This window comes from Octopus bimaculoides, chromosome 9 (assembly GCF_046866305.1).
Source record: "Octopus bimaculoides isolate indiv1 chromosome 9, ASM4686630v1, whole genome shotgun sequence".
Classification (NCBI taxonomy): Eukaryota; Metazoa; Mollusca; class Cephalopoda; order Octopoda; family Octopodidae; genus Octopus; species Octopus bimaculoides.
In genome coordinates, this window is record NC_142936.1 from 54,961,310 (window position 1) to 54,981,309 (window position 20,000).

General features: G+C 36.9%; 1 protein-coding gene across 3 annotated transcripts in view; it reads right to left on the reverse strand.

The window, feature by feature from the left end:
- LOC106868077 (pituitary homeobox x) overlaps nucleotides 1-20,000 on the reverse strand; it is a 306,107-nt gene that overhangs the window by 60,904 nt on the left and 225,203 nt on the right. For all 3 annotated transcript variants that reach the window (XM_052970686.2, XM_052970687.2, XM_089357539.1), the window contains one exon: nucleotides 17,477-17,685. In XM_052970686.2, coding sequence (XP_052826646.1) covers nucleotides 17,477-17,685 — 209 coding nt within the window. The remainder of the gene's footprint in view (nucleotides 1-17,476; nucleotides 17,686-20,000) is intronic.

Below are 20,000 nucleotides of genomic sequence, written 5' to 3' on the forward strand. Positions count from 1 at the left end.
ATTAGTCTAGTTCTCACTCCCTTTCTCTAACGTCACAATGACCACCAGGGATTAATATTACCACTACTGCTGGTTTTTATTGTCTACTCAACAGGTTCGTACACTGCAAACAACAGCACCGCAGCCAACAACAACAATAATAATAATAATGCCCGGATGCAGTACCAGGCAGTGGCTCTCATGGCTTCTGATCTTAATTGATTGGAAGTATTATCATGTACATTGTTTTGTTTTGGTATAAAAGATGGGCTACACCAAATATTCTGCTTAATACCACAGATTTGCTTGTCAGTTGTTTGACCGTAACCAGTTGAGCATATCCCTTTGTGGCTGAAGATATATGCATCTCTGATCATGAGCAGAAGTAGTGGTGGAGCATCATAGCCATGTGAGAGAAATTCTTTGGGGTTTGAATAGTTCACTTTTGGAAACATGGGTGTTTTGCTCAACATCCTTAAACAAACCTTATTCAGGTACCTTTTGAGCGGCTTGGGCTACTCGACCTGAAGAAAATTCTAACTGGGTCCCACCTGCAAGGTCATGCGCTGTTTATTTTGATATGAGATCACCATGTCGCGCACATATAATTGTGATGCATGTGCTTACTGTACCTTTATCACACGGGTAGTCATGATGGGTATAATGGGCTTCGTATATTTTACCTCAGTGTCACTTTGATGGCATGCACTGCTCTCTCAATAATAATAATAATAATAATAATAATAATAATAATAATAATAATAATAATAAGAAGAAGAAGAAGAAGAAGAAGAAGAAGAAGAAGAAGAAGAAGAAGAAGAAGAAGAAGAAGAAGAAGAAGAAGAACAAGAAGAACAAGAAGAAGAAGAAGAAGAAGAACAACAACAACAACACCAATAAAACAAATGCCAACACCATCTCTGCCATCACGAGCAAGACCAATAGTAATATGAGGATTTCTGACATAGTAATAAAGCCACAAATATTTTTAGGGGGAGCAGGTAAGGTGTAGTCGGTTAAGATTAACACCCAAGCATATGACTGGTATATCAAGCCTCGAAAGTATGAAATTTAATGTTAAATCTCAATTCAGTTGAATTTGAAATCAGAACGTATATAATCGTAGCTAATCAACACAACAAGGTGTTTTTCTAGTCTTACTCGAAATAATTACGTCATAGCTTGACTGTCACGAAGACCGATACCTTTAACTCACCATTACTGTCATTATCTGCTTCGTCGTTATTATCTGCTTCGTCGTTATCATCATTAACACCACCACCACCACCACCACCGACACGAACACTACCATCACCACATCATGAAATCCACCAACTGCATTGTCACCGATTTCATCATCATTATCATTAACACCATCGTCATCGTCGTCGTCCTTATCAATATCACCACCACCGTCGCCACCACTATCAATATCAGCATCATCACCACCAACCTATTCATCCCCTCCTCTTCCTCCTCCTCCTCCTCCTCCCCATCATCATCATCATCATCATAATCATCATCATCGTCGTCATCATCATCATCCTCATCATCGTCGTCGTCGTCGTCATCATCATCATCATCATCATCATCATCATCATTGCCGTCATCACTGTCATCATCATCAATACCATCACCCCCACCACCATTACCACTACTTCTGTCATCATCGCCATTATCACCAACATCGTCGTCATCGTCATCGCCACAGCCATAGTCGTCGTCGCCAATGTCGTCGGCTTCAACCCCCCACCACCACTAGCATCTACCAAGACTGCCTTCTCCGCCGTCGCTATTAAAACTTATCCCCTTGTCCTCCTAATTCCCACTTTCGTTTCCACATCCACTTCCATTTCCCCGTTCCTCCCAACTGAAGCTGTTACTGAGCTGGGAGCGTGTTTCTGTATCTCGAAGAAGGTACATCAAACAATTTTACGTGTGAGAACGTCCAGAAACGTCCGTGCAACAACACCGAGAAAACATCATCACCACCAACAGCAACAACAAAAAAACAACAGCTAACTAGCCAACATTAAGATGTATCCCCCACAACCAAGCAAACACCACCACCCACCTCAACATGCCATCGTGACAATTTCGCGCGCACACACACATATACACAAATACACACACAGACACACGCAAATATATGAACATACATACACACACAAATATAAGGCACGCTGAATGAGCCCTCCTCTAACAAAACCCCAAACATGACAATACAAAACAAACAAGGAAAATGTGGAGTGCAAAAAAAAAAAAACCGAAAAATCGAAAAGCAAAACATTATAGAATAAGACAGAAAAATAACCAAGTCTAAAGAATATTGAAAGGAAAGAAGGCTTTAAAAGCTTGGCTTTTAAGTAGACAAGAAGGGTGTACACAACGCCATCTCTTAACCTGTGTGTAAGGAGAAGAAGGAGGAGGAAGAGAAGGAGAAGGAGAAGAGAAGAAAAAAGTAGAGATAGCAAATATGACCTGAGCTTGCTGACTCTGGGATTTTATTTTGTGTATTCAGTGTATCAACTTGAGCTTTTATTATGCTTTCTATATTCATGCTACTGTATTAATGGGTTAATTATCATTATTATTATTATTATTATTATTATTATTATTATTATTATTATTATTATTCAATAGTTTTATTTTTATAGTGTGCTTTCACTTCACTACCGAGCGCAGCTCTGTGTGCCTTGAGTATGTGCTGTGGTTTCCTGTGATGCTCTTATGGTTACTGTATTGAAAGTGTATTGCGTAGGATGTGTGCAGTGCCCAGTAGTGCAATTTTCTGTATGTTATATATATTTGTAAGTCCTGGTGTTTTTGTTATGTATTTGTCTGGATATTTTTTTATCATACCTAAGGCACCTACTATGATAGGAATTGTTTCTGTTTTATTATTATTATTATTATTATTATTATTATTATTATTATTATTATTATTATTATTCCTTCGTAACACAGTGTAGGTAAAAATGCACCGGAGTCTTTAGTCATCTGTCAAGTCACAACAAGGACCTCAGACAGATAATACTTTCCTTAAGATGTGCGCTGTGCCCAATAAGGTTGCTTTTTGCAAGACATCAATCTTGCATGGGATTTCCAGTTGCCTTAAGAAGTCTTGAAGTTTCAATGGGATTGAGCCCAACGCTCCGATCACTACTGGTATTACTTTTACACTACCCTTTCGCATTCCATACAGTCATGTCATTTCCATTTTCAATTCGGAGTACTTGGTGATAGGAATTACTTTTGTTTTTGGACTCTACATTCGAGTTGTTGTAGTGATAACATATAACCGGGACGGCTAAAGTGTTGATACCTATTATCTTGTTTTTGCATTGAGCTCTGTTTTCAGTATTAATATAACTAATCTATACTCCATTATATCCTTATATACGCTTTTATATCCTTACCCAAATGTCCGTAGCTTCGGTGGCAGACAGAGTCTCTCTTTCTCCCGCTCTCTGCATATATGCATTAACTACTGGCGTGTGAATCATAAAGAGCTGCGTCCTCTTGAAAGTGACATTTAAAGTGTATATATTTTTAGTACAATAATTGTGTATGAATATATTTTGGTTTGTATATGACTATATTTCGTTTGCATTTAAAGCGTATGTATATTAATCTGTTTTGTTTTGCATAGCATATTTTGATCGCTAGTCTGTTATTTTTTTTTAAATATTAATATTTTTTTAAATATTTATATTTAAAAAAAATCCAGTCTCAGAATCTCTAGCATCATAAAAATGTTAGATGTACTAGAAAAGTCATATTGAAATACTTTATGTTGGTTCTAACATTTCTTTACCGTCGGCATATATATTCGTACATGTTAGTATTAATAACGTTAAATAAACAACTATAGTTGTATAAAGATTTGAAATGATATTTTTTTCTTCCATTACATGAACTGCGATAACACGACAGCAGAGGCTATAGTAAGGAATTACCTATCAAAAATATATAAACCAAAAACAGATGGAAAGTAAGGGAGAGAAAAAAGTAAAACGTCAAACACCAATATCTTGCAGTCAAGTATTTCAAAATCTGTAGCAGTTAATGAAAGCTAGACGTTTAGTTAAAAAGACACCTTAAAACCACATTTGGTAAAAATATATTAGAATTAAAATTTTAAAGAATTTTCTAGATTATTAATTGCTCTCTTTTAGTGAAAGCTACACAAGTCCAACTAATTAACAAGCCGCTGTCGCCATTATAGTGTGTCTATTCATTTCACGTCATACCTTTCTTGTTTGGTTTTGTAATTTACGGAGGGAGATAGCACAGCTACAACGGCACGCAGAAAACATCAACGACTACTACTACTACTACTACTACTACTACTACTACTACTACTACTACTACTACTACTACTACTACTGCTACTACTGCTGCTGCTGCTGCTTCTGCTGCAGTTATATATACATACTAGTGGCAGGAGTGGTGATGGTGGTGGTATGAGAAAGATTACGGTTGTGGGTGTATGTTTCAGCTTATGTGTGCAAGTATTCATGCAGGACTGCAAATTCGTACAAGATACAATATTAGATAGATAGATAGAGAGAGAGAGAGAGAGAGAGAGAGAGAGAGAGAGAGAGAGAGAGAGAGAGAGAGAGAGAAACAGAGACAGAGAGACAGACAGACAGACAGACAGACAGACAGACAGACAGACAGACAGACAGACAGACAGAGAAGGGTTCTTTGCAATTTGATATGACCTGGTATGCTTCTACTACTTAAGCATAACTTATGTTATCTAAAGTACTTATATTATCGATGCTGGTTGTTATTTAATCCAAAGTTAGCTTTAACCAGTGAGACCCATGATCAAAGGTATTCAAGCCAAGGTTATCATAATTTTTAGGGGTAACTACGACCACGTTATCCATTGAGTTAATCCCTTTTTCAAGAAGGTGGGGTGTAACTTGTGATGTTTTTCCCAAAAGGTAGAGCGAAAACGCAAAGGTGCTCCCGTATGCTCCTACCCGTGTTGATATATATATATATACATATATATATATATACATATATATATATATACATATATATATGAGAATTGAATGTTTCCGACGTGTGTTAAGGACCTTGCTTCCCATCTACATGATTCCGGGTTCAGTCCCACTGCGTTGCACCTAGGGCAAGTGTCTTCTACTCTAGCCTCGGGCCGACCACAGCCTTGTGAGTGGATCTGGTAGACGGATATTGGAAGAAATCTGTCGTATATGCATATGTGTGTGTGTGTGTGTGTGTGTGTGTGTGTGTGTGTGTGTGTGTGTGTGTGTGCGTGTGTGCGTGCGTGCGTGCGTGCGTGCATGTTTGGTGTCTGTGTTTGTCGAATCACCACCACCGCTTGACAATCGGTGCTGATGTCTTTACGTCCCTGTACCCCAGCGGTTCGGCAAAAGAGACCGATAAAACAAGTACTAGGCTTTAAAAACGTTGTGGGGTCGATTTGTTCAGCTAAAACACTTCAAGGTGGTGCACCAACATGGCTCCAGTAAAATGACTGAAACAAGTAAAAAATTTTAAAAATTATAACATAAAGGTATGAAAAGAGGAAAGAACTAAATACTGTCAGGCATTACGTGAGGCTTATGAGATTATGTGGCTTTCATACTTGCCTGGTTCTCATTACAATCACAAGTGCAACAGTAACTAATCTAATTAGATTGGAATAAAAAGAAGCCATATGAATTGGTTCTTGATCACCAGAAAATAACTTCGTTCTTATTATCGCTGTAAAATGGTGGAATCGATAGAGAACTGTATGAAATACTTTGTGATGTTTACTTTTGTTTACTTTACGGTCTTAGTTAAGATACATCCTAGTTCGACTGAGATTAAAATTTTTATCTATTTTTATTGCTCTTTTATTTCTTCCGTGATCAATAAAGCAAGTTCTAATGTGCGGTTCGATTGAAGAGACTATAAGACATCCCAACGAAGTAATACGGTGTCTAACGTAGAAATGGTCTACAATATGATTCTGCATGCCACGGAGAGTATCCGAGTGTTATGCTCTAATCAACCTGAACTATGGAAAGAAATCGAGGATGTAGTGAAAACATATCTTTTACTTGCTTCAGTCGTTAGACTGCGGCCGTACTGAAGCACGACCTTGAATTTTTATTCGAATGAATGAATCGAACCCAGTACTTCATTTTTAGCTTGGTACTTATTCTATCAGACACTTTTGCCTATCTGTTAAGTTACGGAGACACAAAAACATATATATATATATATAACTACAGGCTTCTTTGAGTCTTCGTCTATCAAATCTGCTCATAAGGCTTTGGTCGGCCCGAGGCTATAGTAGAAGACACTTGTTTAAGGCATCACTCGGTGGTACTGAACCGGAAGTATGTAGTTAAGAAGCAAGCTTCTTACCTTACCACCACGCCTGCGCCAATATACAAACAATTTATACAGATTTATACATTTATATACGAAAATAATTTTTTTTTTTTAATTTATAAAACATGGATTTTTTTTTGTTACCCGGATTCCAATTGCTCTTAATAATCTTTTCTACTCTAGGCACAAGTCTCGAAATTTTCCGGGAGGGGGCCAGTCGATTAGACCGACTCCAGTATGTAACTGGTACTTGATTTATCCACCCCGAAAGGCAAAGTCGACCTCGGTGGAATTTGAACTCAAGACGCAATGACAGACGAAGTACCACTAAACATTTCGCCGTACGTACTAACGTTCCTGCCAGCTCACCGCCTTCGGTAGCTCTTAATAATAAGTAATAAAGTAACTGCAAAATGGCACGATGCTATGGCGCCGAACAAAAATATCTTGCAGTATTTAGTTACGTTTTTTCATGCTCTGAGTTTAAATCCCACTATATACAGTAATTATAAGTTCTGCTTTTGATTGAATCAGCTAAGCTCTTTTCCTAGAATCCGCAGTCTTGTGCCAATATAAGGGGATACATTTTAATATATTATGGATTATCAGAATCAGCTGCATGTTGAGCAAAATTCCCTGTAGTGTTTAGCTGTGGCTCCTTAGATTCTGAATTCAAATTTCGCCGGGGTCAATCTGACCTTCATACTTTCGAATTCGATGAAATAACTAAGGAGGCGTTGTTACTGATGTTTCGCCCAAAGGATGAAAGCCCTCCAACCGTGATCATTCTCTCTTTTAATATAGCCACATCTACAAAGATCTTAATCTGATGTCCTTCCGTTTTATTTATGATGTGATAGTAGCTTGTGGGGATGAGACTACCATTTCTAAGCAGCTTGGAAGTCTGAATATGATTCTCTCTCATTGCCTTGATAAATACCTGCTGTATACTGGGGACGTTTGCAAAGCATGGTTACCTCCTTTCGAGTTCGTAACATTATGATTTTATTAAAAATCGTATTTAGCACTAATTATTTCTACATTATTGCTTATAAAGACAGCAAATTGTTAGAGTAGTTAGGTCGTCAGACAGAAAACATTGCAGTCTCAGATCCGACTCTCTAGCTCTGAATTGGAATCTCATCGATGTCCACTATGTCTTATCCATCCACTCGAGATCGATAAAAATAAAGTAGCAGTCCAGAAGGTGAAGTTGCGAAATTATTAGTGTGTGTATACATTAGGAGACCTCGTAGTACTTGTTCTTGGTTTTCGTGTTCTATGGAAGACCCCAGTGACGTAGACATGGGGCGGACTGAATGTAAAGACATTTGGTAAACATGTACAAGAAATCTTATTCAGACCTGCCGTTTAGAACGAAATTTCTAGGTGCTTATACTCGGATCAATTATAAGAAAGGACGAAGACCAGTGACTTATTGCCATAAATTTACTTGGCAATCAAATCTGGGTGCAGAGAGAAGGGAAAAGATGAAAACGGAAATATATTTATATATATAAAATTGAAGCAAAATTATAAACAAATTATATAATCTTATTGAAATTAACGAAAATATATATATATATATAAAATAGAAACATAAATTAAGGGGACAAGAGAACTATTGGCAGTATTTCCATTGTGATATATGAGATAGCTCCAGATGGACGGCTTTCATTCCCTCGTTACCAACTAGATTGGTGTCATAGAAATATTGTTACCGTGGTCAAAGTTTTTTTGTCTCTTGTGGCTAAAAAGGATTCGCGTCAATCATGTTTATTGTTGTTATAGTTTTTAATGTTGCTTAATATTACCAACGGTATTCCAACCGTGCCCATCAAGGAGAGAAAATCTGGTTCCTATATATGAAATTATACACATACACACACATAGATACAAACGCATGCACACGCATAAATGTACAAGTGAGTGTGCGCGCATGCTTGCACGCTCACGCATTTCATTGTGCTTTCTCATTTCGTTTGTGTATGTACATGTGTTTGTGTTTGTGTGTGTATGTGTGTGCATGTGTATTTGTGTATGTGTGTGTGTGTTTGTGTGCGTGCGCGCGCGTGTGCATCTCTCTGTTTATATGTTTATAAGTGTATATTTTGTATGAGTAAATGCTTGTTCACGCATGATAAAAAAAATCCGTTATTTTCGTGATTCCTTTCGTTTTTTTTTTTTGTTATCCTTTCTTCCTTTCTTTCTATACTTCCAGCTATTTATCATTTTATTTGTTTATTTATTGTCAGTATATAGTCCAGTGAAAGGTATTGTATAGCGCTGATATCCAATCGGATAAACGCTGATCCGATATGCTGACGTCAATTGCGTTATAATGCCTATTTCAATGGCTACATATCTTATCGTATCAAAAAGTCATACGTCTTGGATGATAGTTAGCCAACGTGTTTTCCTATCACAACCAGTTATCTCCTCTTGGCTGAGTAACGGTTGCCCTATCAAGACAGATTTACAAACTGTCTCAGCAGACATTTTCAATGTGTCACCTTGTCTAGCTGGCAGCCATAGACTGAACCAAACTTAACGTAGAATGGGAGGTGGCGATGGAGGCGGCGATGGCCGAGGCGGTGGAGGCAGTAACGATGATGTTGGTGGTGGTGATGATAGTTGTGGAGGCGATGGTGGTGGTGATAGTGGTGGTAATGTTGGTAGTAGTGGTGATAGTGGTGGTAATATTGATAGTGGTGGTGGTGGTGGTGGTGGTGGTGGTGGTGATGGTAGTAGTTGCGATGATGATGGTAGTCGGGAATGGTGGCGGTGATGGTGGTGGTAATGGTTGTGTAGTATGGGTGGTAGTTGATATAGTGGTCATGGTGGTTTTAGCTGTGGTGCGCGGTAGTGGAGACGACGAGGGTGGTGGGGTTCATTCTTGTGGTTGTCGGTGGTGGTGGTGGTGGTGGTGGTGGATGCTGGGATGGAGATGGTGGTGGTGGTTGTGGTGGTGATGGTGGTGGTGGTGGTGGTGGTGGTTTGTGATAGTAGTAGCGTTTGTTGGTGATGTTCGTACTGGTGCTGCCGAAGGTGGCCGCGGCGGTAACAGCGGTGGTTTTGCTGGAGGCGGTGCTGATGGTGATGGGGCTAACGGTGATGGTAATGGTGTCGATTTTGATGGTGGTGGTTTTGTTATTTGTAGTGATGACAATCGAGGTTGGAGGACTGTTGATGACGATGTTTGTATTGGCGATGCTGGTGTTGTTCCTTTGCTTCTAATGGATTTTAGTGATAATGGAGGAAAGGGTGAAGAACCAGATGTGCGCATGCGTATAGTATGTAATTTAGTGTTGGAGGCGTGCGACGAACAAATTTCTCTTGATTTCCTTTGCAGAGTTTGTCAAAGTCTACTTAAAGCACATCTGTATTGCCACGCGCGCACACACACACACACACACACACATATATAGATACATATATGCATACACACATATACACACATTAGAAAATGATAGATACATGCACACAAGTACAGCAAAACTTACTGATACGCCCACAGAACATCATAAACACACACACAAACACACACACACACACACACACACCCATACACACATACACAAGCACACATACTTTTGTACAAACTGACTTCCATTGACATATAAATGCGTATATACACACACCGCCATATCAACACACTCAGCCATAGATATACATCAGTGATGAGGGTAGGGCGTAATATTTATGTAGATCTATTCATATACATCGCGATATCACATTGCATCTATCACATTTTTTATCGACACGTCTCAACGCATGGATAATTCTCCATTTCCCAGTATGTAATAAAGAGGATAACAGTAGGTGCGCACACGCACACGCATCCAGACACACGAATATACACTCACATAGTAAAGAAAATAGCGACACAGTTGTACATACACGTAATAATACATGCATATACGCTCTCGTTAAAACTCTATTTACTAATATATCTGTTCGTGCATCTATCTATCTATCTATCTATCTATCTAGCTAGCTAGCTATCTAGCTATCTATGTTTGCAACTGTTTGCGTATATAGCAAAATATACATATCTATCTCTTCTCTCATTGTGCATAACTTTATATATTTGCCTGCGTATATGTATGTATTTATGCGGATGTATATATATATGTGTGTGTGTGAGAGAGAGAGAGAGAAAGAGAAAGAGAGAGTGAGTGGCTGTATGTGTGTATGTGTTTATGTTACTTATATATAGATATATATGCATACATATATATATTTATATGTATGTATGTATATATATATATGTATATATATATATATATACATTCATTAATATACGGCTCTTTACCAATGTCTCTTTTACCTGATTAATAATGAAAAGTGAGAAAACGTCACATTGTTATATATGGAGGTAATAATACAAATATATATATGTGTGTGCATGTGTGTGTGTGTGTGTGTATGTGTGTGTGTGTCTGTGTTTGGTAAGAAAAAGAGGAAGGAAGGAAGGAGAAAGGAAGAGAAAGAAAAGAAGGAGTTCTTGGTCCCACCTGAGTCTGACATGTCCAGAATTTCGATCAATCATCGATGAAGCTTTAGCGAGAAATGATCGGATTAACACAGGACGGAAACATAAACCGGAAGACCACTACCACTTCCACCACCACCACTATCACTACCATTATTACCACCACAACTACAGTGCTACATCTTTAACGTCACCACCACCAGCGCCACCACCGTCACTACTACCGCTACAAACTCTGCTCCTACTATAGCTACAACCACCACCAAAACCTTCACTACCATCACCACTAGCACCACATCCTTACCACCATTTCTAATAACACCACTGCCATCACTATGACTACAACAACCACCCATTACAGCCTCCATTACAATTATAACTAGCAACGTCCTTCTACCACAACCATCACTACCACGGCCACAGCTTTACCACAACCACTCCCACCAACATCAGAACCAGCACCAGCGTGAACACTACTATTACCCACACCAACCCACAATCCCAGCGCCATCACTATCACCGTCACAACCACCACCATCACCAACACTACAATTACCACTGCTACGGCAATAAATATCACTGTTATTACTACCACATACCCAAACCAATAGTATGGCCATAACTACAGCCATCACTACCATTGTCACTTATGTAACAACTACGACAAACATAGCTAAGACAATAAGAACAACTACTGCAATAACCACAACAATAACAATAACAACAACTGTATCACCATTTGGTGTCCGTTTGTAAGAACAATTACAACGTCGACGATGATTGTTTTTATTGGCCATCAACGAGAATATTTGACAATGGCCACGATGGTCATCGATATCAACAAGAAACAACAATAACAATTAGACGGTGCAAGGTTTGGACATTTTGGAGTGGAACTGGTGAAAAAATGTAAGTGCAGTGGAAGTGAGACGTTAGAGACGACTCATAAGTATTTCGGACATAGAACACATTACGAATAACAAAGTGAGGATGAGAATAATTAGACCACACAAGGTTCTGATGACAACTATAAAGACAAGGAAACTGAAATTGTATGGCCATGTCACAAGAAGATCTGGCTGGCTTAGAAAAGATAATCCTGCAGGACACATTGGAAGGTGAACGAAAGCAAAGCAGTCAAGGAAAAGATGGGTTAGTGACATCAAAGAGTGAACAGGTCTTAATTTCACCGACTCACAGAGATCAGTAGAAGACCGAAAGAAGTGGCGAAATATGGTTGCAACGTCATCAGCGTATGCCCCAAAGATCACACGATCAAGGAATAGGATAGAAGAGATTGGTAAAATAGAATAAGCAGGTGAGTGGATCAATGTGTTGATATATCTCTTGTATCAGAGGTTAACAAGTTATGTCACCATTGAACCCATTTTTTCAGCGGCTTTCAAATTGATAAATATAAACACCATAGTCTAAACCAAGATATTGGTAAAATTGTTGCTCCACTTCCTCTTTTCAGCAATGAGAAGATGCTGTTTAACAACTGGAGCTAGCAGCCGATGTTTGTTTGGTACGAGTTGATATGGATTGCTACTGATGAAACAAATAAACAGAAATCCAGATCTATCAATTTGATTATCACCACTAGGCGACTCACACCTGCTGCTGCTAATATTTTTCTGTGCTTTTAACGCCATACATCTATAAGAGATGCTTTCTCGAAACGAACACTTCAGTTTAGAAAGGTTTCAACGGTAAATATAATTTCAGTATATATACAGATCACACATTTTGAAGTAATGCTGCTTCCGCCGCAAATAATAGCAAAATAGAGTTTGCAACCATGCAGTTCTTCTTAGTTTACTATAGAATTGGATAAGTTTAATAGGTTGAAATCATCTTAACTTTTTTTTTTAATTGAACATAAATGTTTGTTTATTCCTTTTTCAATCCTTACATATCTTGAAGCCATCGTATTAGAAATACCCTATGAATTGCTAAAAATCCATGTCTGTATTTTACAGGTTAGACCTATTTTATTGCCGTTACCCTTGAGTTTAATAGGATACTTAACAAGACATTATTTCAGATATGTGTGTGTGGCTGTGGGTGTGTGTCTGCAGCCAAGAAATCAATAAAGGAGTTTCTGTGATCGATCAACCTCACAAATAGAGGAGCTACATTTTCCTTAAATTATATCCAACTGTAATAAAACGGGGAAGGACACATGGGACGTTGTAACTCCAAGAAATGCATTTTTTTCAGTTACATTTCATGTTGTTGTCTATAATGATTTATGATTAGCTTGACAACCGATGTTGGTGTGTCTACGTCCTCGTAACTTAGCGGTTCGGCAAACATGTTCGATAGAATAAGTACTAGGCTTACAAAGAATAAGTTCTGGGGTCGATTTCTTCGACTAAAGGCGCTGCTCCAGCATGGACGCAGTCAAATGACTGAAACCAGTAAAAGAATAAAGAAAAAGAATATATATATATGTATATATATATATATAGATATATATATAGATATATATATATATATATATATATATATAAAAAGATATATATATATGTATATATATATCATATATATATATATATATATATATATATATATATATATATATATATATATATATATATATATATATATATATATATATATATATATACATATATATATAAATTTATAAATACATGTGTGTGTGTATATATGGATGTACGCATATATGTGTTTGTAAGTTTGTGTGCACGCATGTATATGTATGTGAATATACATATGTATGTTCATGTGTGTGCAGGAGGTTTGTTTAAATGTAAATATATGCATATTATGTGTGTATGTGTGTGTGTGTTGTGCGTGTGTGTGTACAAGTGAAAAAAAACTATTTATGTATGTACGAATCAATGTATATACCAATTTATCCGTGTATGCGTGTGTTTATTGAGGAATGACGCAAAGAGAAAATAAAAGATGGAAAAGAGATAAAAACTGATTATAAAGATTATAAAATTGGATCGAATCTGGCAGAATCGAATTGGGTGGGATGGGAAGTTATGGGTTAGTAAGGTTCTGATCGATGATTAGATGGATGGATGGTTGGACGGATGGCTTGTTCGCTGTCATTGGGATCGGTGCAAACGCCAAATATCAATGAAGATAACAGAAACGTCAATCGGGAACAAAGAAAACAATAACAAAAATGATAATGGTAAAAGAATGTGGAAGGAATTCTTGTAGAATCGATCCATCATCGTATAAGGAAGCTCTATAAAATATTAAGAGGGATTGACGGAAGATTTCCGATTGTTAAAGACACATCTTTCAACAAGAAATATCAGAATTGGTCTTAAAGAGAGAGAGAGAGAAAATGAATAGAAATGAATAAGAGAAAGCAATAATAATAATAATAATAATAATAATAATAATAATAATAATAATAATAATAATTGACAATTAAAACAAATAAACAAATAATTGTAAAACATAGAATAAATCAATATGGAAAAGGAAAACCAATATATTAAAAAAAAAAAATTAAATGTATGAGCATTAACGAAATTTCATATATATTTATATGGGTGTATATACATTCATACAAACATACTAATATACATATATATATATATATATATATATATATATATATATATACACACATAGCTAAAAATAAATACAAACGTATAATTATATATACGTATATGTATGTATATATGTGTATGTATGTGCGAGCACGTATGGTTGAAAGTTCGATGATTATATGGCAACGCCGCCGTTGATGAGGTGTTCAACAATGACAACAACTATAAACCTGATTAAATTCTAATCATAATAATAAATCTGAGACGAGGCACACCGCAGATCACAGGCAGCATCATTTATATCTAAGTATGCGTGTATGTATGTATGTATGTATGTATGTATGTATGTACGTATGTGTCTATGTGTGTGTGAAAGAAACCCTGTGTTGCCTTATAAATTATATAGCAAATTTGCATAAACTAGCACAAACGGCCGTGCATAAATTTGCACATTTCTTCTTATTACACTTTGGACACCGAAGACAGTACTGCTTAATGTATGTGTATACATATGTGTGTATACATATTTATATGCATATATGTACACACGCAGAGACACACACACACACACATATATATATGCATATATATAATAATAAATAATATTATATATATATATATATATATATATATATAAGGTTTTTAAACTTTTAAATTTTCATATTCAAAAGAGACAGAGGTAAGTTCTTATGCTATATTGGTAACGGTTGCTACATCCTCTGGGAAAATTATTATATATATATATAAATATATATATATATATATATATATATATATATATATATATATATATATATATATATATATATATATATATATATATATATATATATATATATATATATATATATATATATATATATGCATATATTGATACAGGACGTCACCAACTGTGTAAACAACATGAAATACGTAGACAAACGAGTTAAATACGCCAAAAAAAAACGAGAGAAAAAATTGGAAAATGACACATGGGATAAGGAATCACTAAAAATGTCATAAGGATGTGTGAACAAAGAGCTTTGACAAAGAAACTAAAATAATAATAATAAAGCAAAAGTGAAAACCAAATGTATCGTACGTGCTCCTAATTGCCAATATATGACCATCCACAAATTATAGCAATATATATATATGCCATTCAGTTGGAGGATAAAATATACATGTCAAAAGACTTCATATTATGGTACTAGATCCTTCTGCCAGCCAGCACAACTGTGCTTTATATAATATAATGTGCAAATATTTAACGGGACTCAAGGGTCATATAAGGATCTCACATTGCAATATCAATGCCTCTTTCACTGATCCTTTCTAACAATGGCTTTGCTCGTGTCCATATAGTTCAAACTTATAGAAAAACAAAGACGAAGGCAGGTGTAGGAACAACAGGTAAGTGTATTAGTTTAACGCTCGGGAAAAATGGAAAAGTCTTTTACGTTTCGAGCTTGCGCTCTTCGACAGAAAGGAATAAGAGGAAATAGATAATGAGGATGAAGACAACGTGTTGAGTTCAGTGGTCCAACATGACGAATCATAGGAAAAAAATTGGTTAAATGAAAGTGAGAAAATAATAAAGAGAAGTTGAATGAAGGGGAGATAATTCATGGTGATCCCAACAAGAGAAGGTGCGCAAGCGTGTGTGTTTGTGAGAACGATGCGTGTGATTGTGTAAGTGTGTATGTATAAACGGGGCAAGTGAGTTTGATGTGTGTCGGTGTATTGGCGTGTGTAACGTGTGTGTATGTGTGTGTGTGTTGTGTGTAGCAGTTCATGTGTGCTTTTACACATGGTGTGTGTACATGTGTATGTATGTGTGTGTGTGTCACTGTTAGCAAATAGTGTGCATGTGTATAATGTATGTATGTGGAAGAAAGTTATCTTTGTCTATGTGTGTTGCGTGTCTTTATGCGTATTGCCTGTGTGTGTATGTGTGTATGTGTATGTATAGTCTGTGTTTAGGTATTATGTGTTTGTGTAGGTGTGGGAGTGTGCATGATGGTGTGTGGTGTATGTATTGAGTTAAACAGTGTGTGTGTGTGTGTGGCTGTTCATATAGTGGTATGTGTGGTGACGCTATTAACGATTGTGTGCGGATGTGGATAATGGTGTGTTGTGTAAGTGCTAAGAAGTGTGTGTGAATTGGGAAGGTTTTGTGAGTGAGTGTAATGGTATGTGAACTGAGTGATGAGTTGAACAGTATTTATGTGTGTGTGTATAGTGGTACGTATAGGTGAGGGTGCCAAGGTGGGTGGTATGCGGGTGTGTAGGTGGAGAGTGTGGGACATGAGTGGGAATCCGCATGGGATTGGTGTCAAATGAAGAGAGGTGAGGTTGGTGTCAAATGAAGAGCAGGGGTGAGTTGAGCCCATATGGTACAAAGAAACGGAGTGAGAAGATTAATTTCTTTTCACAGCGAAAGCGGGAGTCCGAGTAGTCCCTGTGCAGAGATAATCCGAACACAGACAGATATTGTAGCGAATAACCGGTAGGGCGGAAATGGCGCGAGACGGGGGTGTCATTGCTGAGTTTAATGTCCCGGAGATGCTAGGCGAACTGGTCATAGTGTACTTGTAGTGAATGGAGGTAGTGAGAGCAGAGTGGTGGATGCTGACAGAAATTATCGAGAAATTCGACGGAAGAGCAGGGATAGTACTGGAAAATTTCGAGGACAGGATGGAAGTATTCGACAAAGGAGAAGAAGGAGTCCATTTGTTCGTGGAGAAGTGAGGTCGCACTCCTACTGTCATCGATATAACGGCCGTATAACTCGGGAGTGGGACAATATACATATGTATATATATATATATATATATATATATATATATATATGGGGATGATGGAAAAACCTATACAATAGCGGAGTCCCCCATGTTTATATATTCTTTCCTGGTCTTTGCGTTCTGAGCATATATGCATGTATATGTGCATATATATATATATATATATATATATATATATATATATATATATATATATATATATATATATATATATATATATATATATATATATATATATATATGTTTACACATGAATATTTACATATGTATGAGAAAACAGTATATAATTTCAGTCAAATGTAAGCATTACTTACCCTGACACGGGCTTCTGTAAGATTGGTCCAGGCAGCAATTTCCTCTCTTGTAGCCATGTCTGGATATCTGTTCCGGGCAAAGGTAGCCTCCAGTTCTTGGAGCTGTTGACTAGTAAAATGAGTACGTTGCCTTCTTTGTCGCCGTTTCTTCTTATCATCATCACAGCCCGTATCATCTATAGCCTTGCATTTGTTCGTGTCATTGGAATCTGAAATGAAATAAACAGATGATTGAGAATATACATAAACGCAAATACATACCTCTATACATATATTTATATATATATATATGTGTGTGTGTGTGTGTGTGTGTGTATTATTAATTATTTCAGGGTATTAAAATATTTAGAAATTTTTTACTATCCCGTTTCGAAATTACCCCTGAATTGTTGTTTGCATTTTAACTACTCCTTCTAGCGGTTCAGATGTTCGATTATGGCCATCACTTATGTGTTTAAATGTACACTGTATATATAATGAATAATATATAGTCTATTGACTAGTTTTTCTACACGCTAGTGTAGAAAAATTTCTAAATAATATTTTACTACCCTGAAATTAATTAATAATAATTCTTTTGGCTAATTTTGAAAGAAAATCGGCATTCTTTTTTTTTTTGCTGCTGATAAAAAACTGCGCTTGCGCGGTGGATTTGAAAAATTATAACGTGTAAGCACGAGGCATGTTCTGTATTGTCTCGAACTGTATTGCCTTGGCTTTCCTGCTGATGAGAGCTTTGCCTAGTAAATTACTTTTATTTACTGAAGATAGATATTTACTTCAAAGATCAGATAATTTTCTTGTGATATTATAAATGAATTTTCGGAAAAGGTTCCTTAATGTTTTGAAATTATCTTTTATCTCAAAGTTATTTGTAATTGCCGCGGGGTATTTGTTTTCCTTCTCAAAATGAGGGAGAAACTCATTAATAAAAACATTAACTTCATTGTATGTTCCCCGGGTCAAGATATTATGTTACTCTTCTCATTGCTCCCAATCACGACTCTAGAAGGTTTATGGGTGTGTGCTGTAAATGATATAACCGTCATTCAAATAATTATGATTTTGTAAGATGCATAAAGCTTTCACTAATTGTTTTAGACGTGAGGTTGCATGCAGACGCGGACACCCTCTCGGCTTCCTCGCTCTTAAGCCAGTGGAACATCCAGGATAAAACAGTTCAAGAGAAAAAGAAAGAATGAGAGATGGGGCTGGGAGAGAGAGAGAAAGAGAGAGGGAGAAGTGAGAGATGTACTATCAAGGTGAATCGAAGTGCTTTGTTAAAGAACACTAATCGCTGCTTAATCCAAGAAATGAAATCACTACCTTATGATCATGAGCCATATGCCCTAACCACTATGCCACCCATCTTCAACGTATATAAATGGTACAGACCCCTTCGGATATCAATGAATTGCACCTAGAAAGTTCCCTTCCGTGGCAAGGTTGTTTATGGAAGACCAGTAGTCATCCATGCATACCAGCCTCCCCTCTCTACGCTACCGAGGTTATCGAAGGGAAAGGCAAAGGCCGATATGGCTTGCCCCTAGTGATGTCGCAACGTGAAATAAAGTGTCTTGCTCAAGAACACAACACACAGCCTGGTCTGAGAATCGAACTCACTACCTCATGATTGTGAGCCCGATGCTCAGACCACTGAGCCATGTACCTTTACTATACATATAATGTAAACATTGTTGTAATCTGCTCTGATAAAAATTCTGGTATATTCCATAACAAGGGTGTCTCAAATTAATATGAAGTCATCATTGTTTAAAAAGCGCTCACCACATGCATTCTCATAAAGCTGTCTGTAGGTTTAACACGCCACCCTGTTTAAGACCACTACAATTGGGAATTTGGTAGCTTTAGCCAAGTTGACTCGTCTGTAAGAATCTGAAGTAGATTCATTACCAGTCCTCTGCTAACCGCCCACCCTTGTCCTGCAGTGACTTGTGAGATTTTATGGAGGGAGACAGCTTTCTCCAGGCCTCTCATGTGTTTCAGAGAAGCTGCACCAGGTACTGGTGCTGTATATTCAATCTCGATTAGAATAAGCAGAAAAAGTAAGAGAAAGTAGTTTGAGAATATTTTCAGTGAATAAAATCTTGCACAATTCTGTGGCACGTAAATTGTCGGAATCGAATCTTAAAAGGAAAGCTTTTGATTGCAAAATTTAGCTTCTAAATTCGAAACAATGTTTTATTTCATTTAATCAATTACGAAATAAAACAGAACGCGGAAATCTGGAAATTATACAACGTATTTAACTACTGATATAAATGGAGTGGAACTATATACATAAAAACCATTTGATAATTCAGTTTCTCTTTTGCCCCGTTATTGCCTTTAAATACATACATACACACATTTATTTATTTAGAGGTAAACAGTAATCAATACAAATAACAGAGTGTATGCCTTTGAAACACATGGCCACCATTGCACTCACAGTTTCTCAGATGGCATACCTTTACTATACATATAATGTAAACATTGTTGTAATCTGCTCTGATAAAAATTC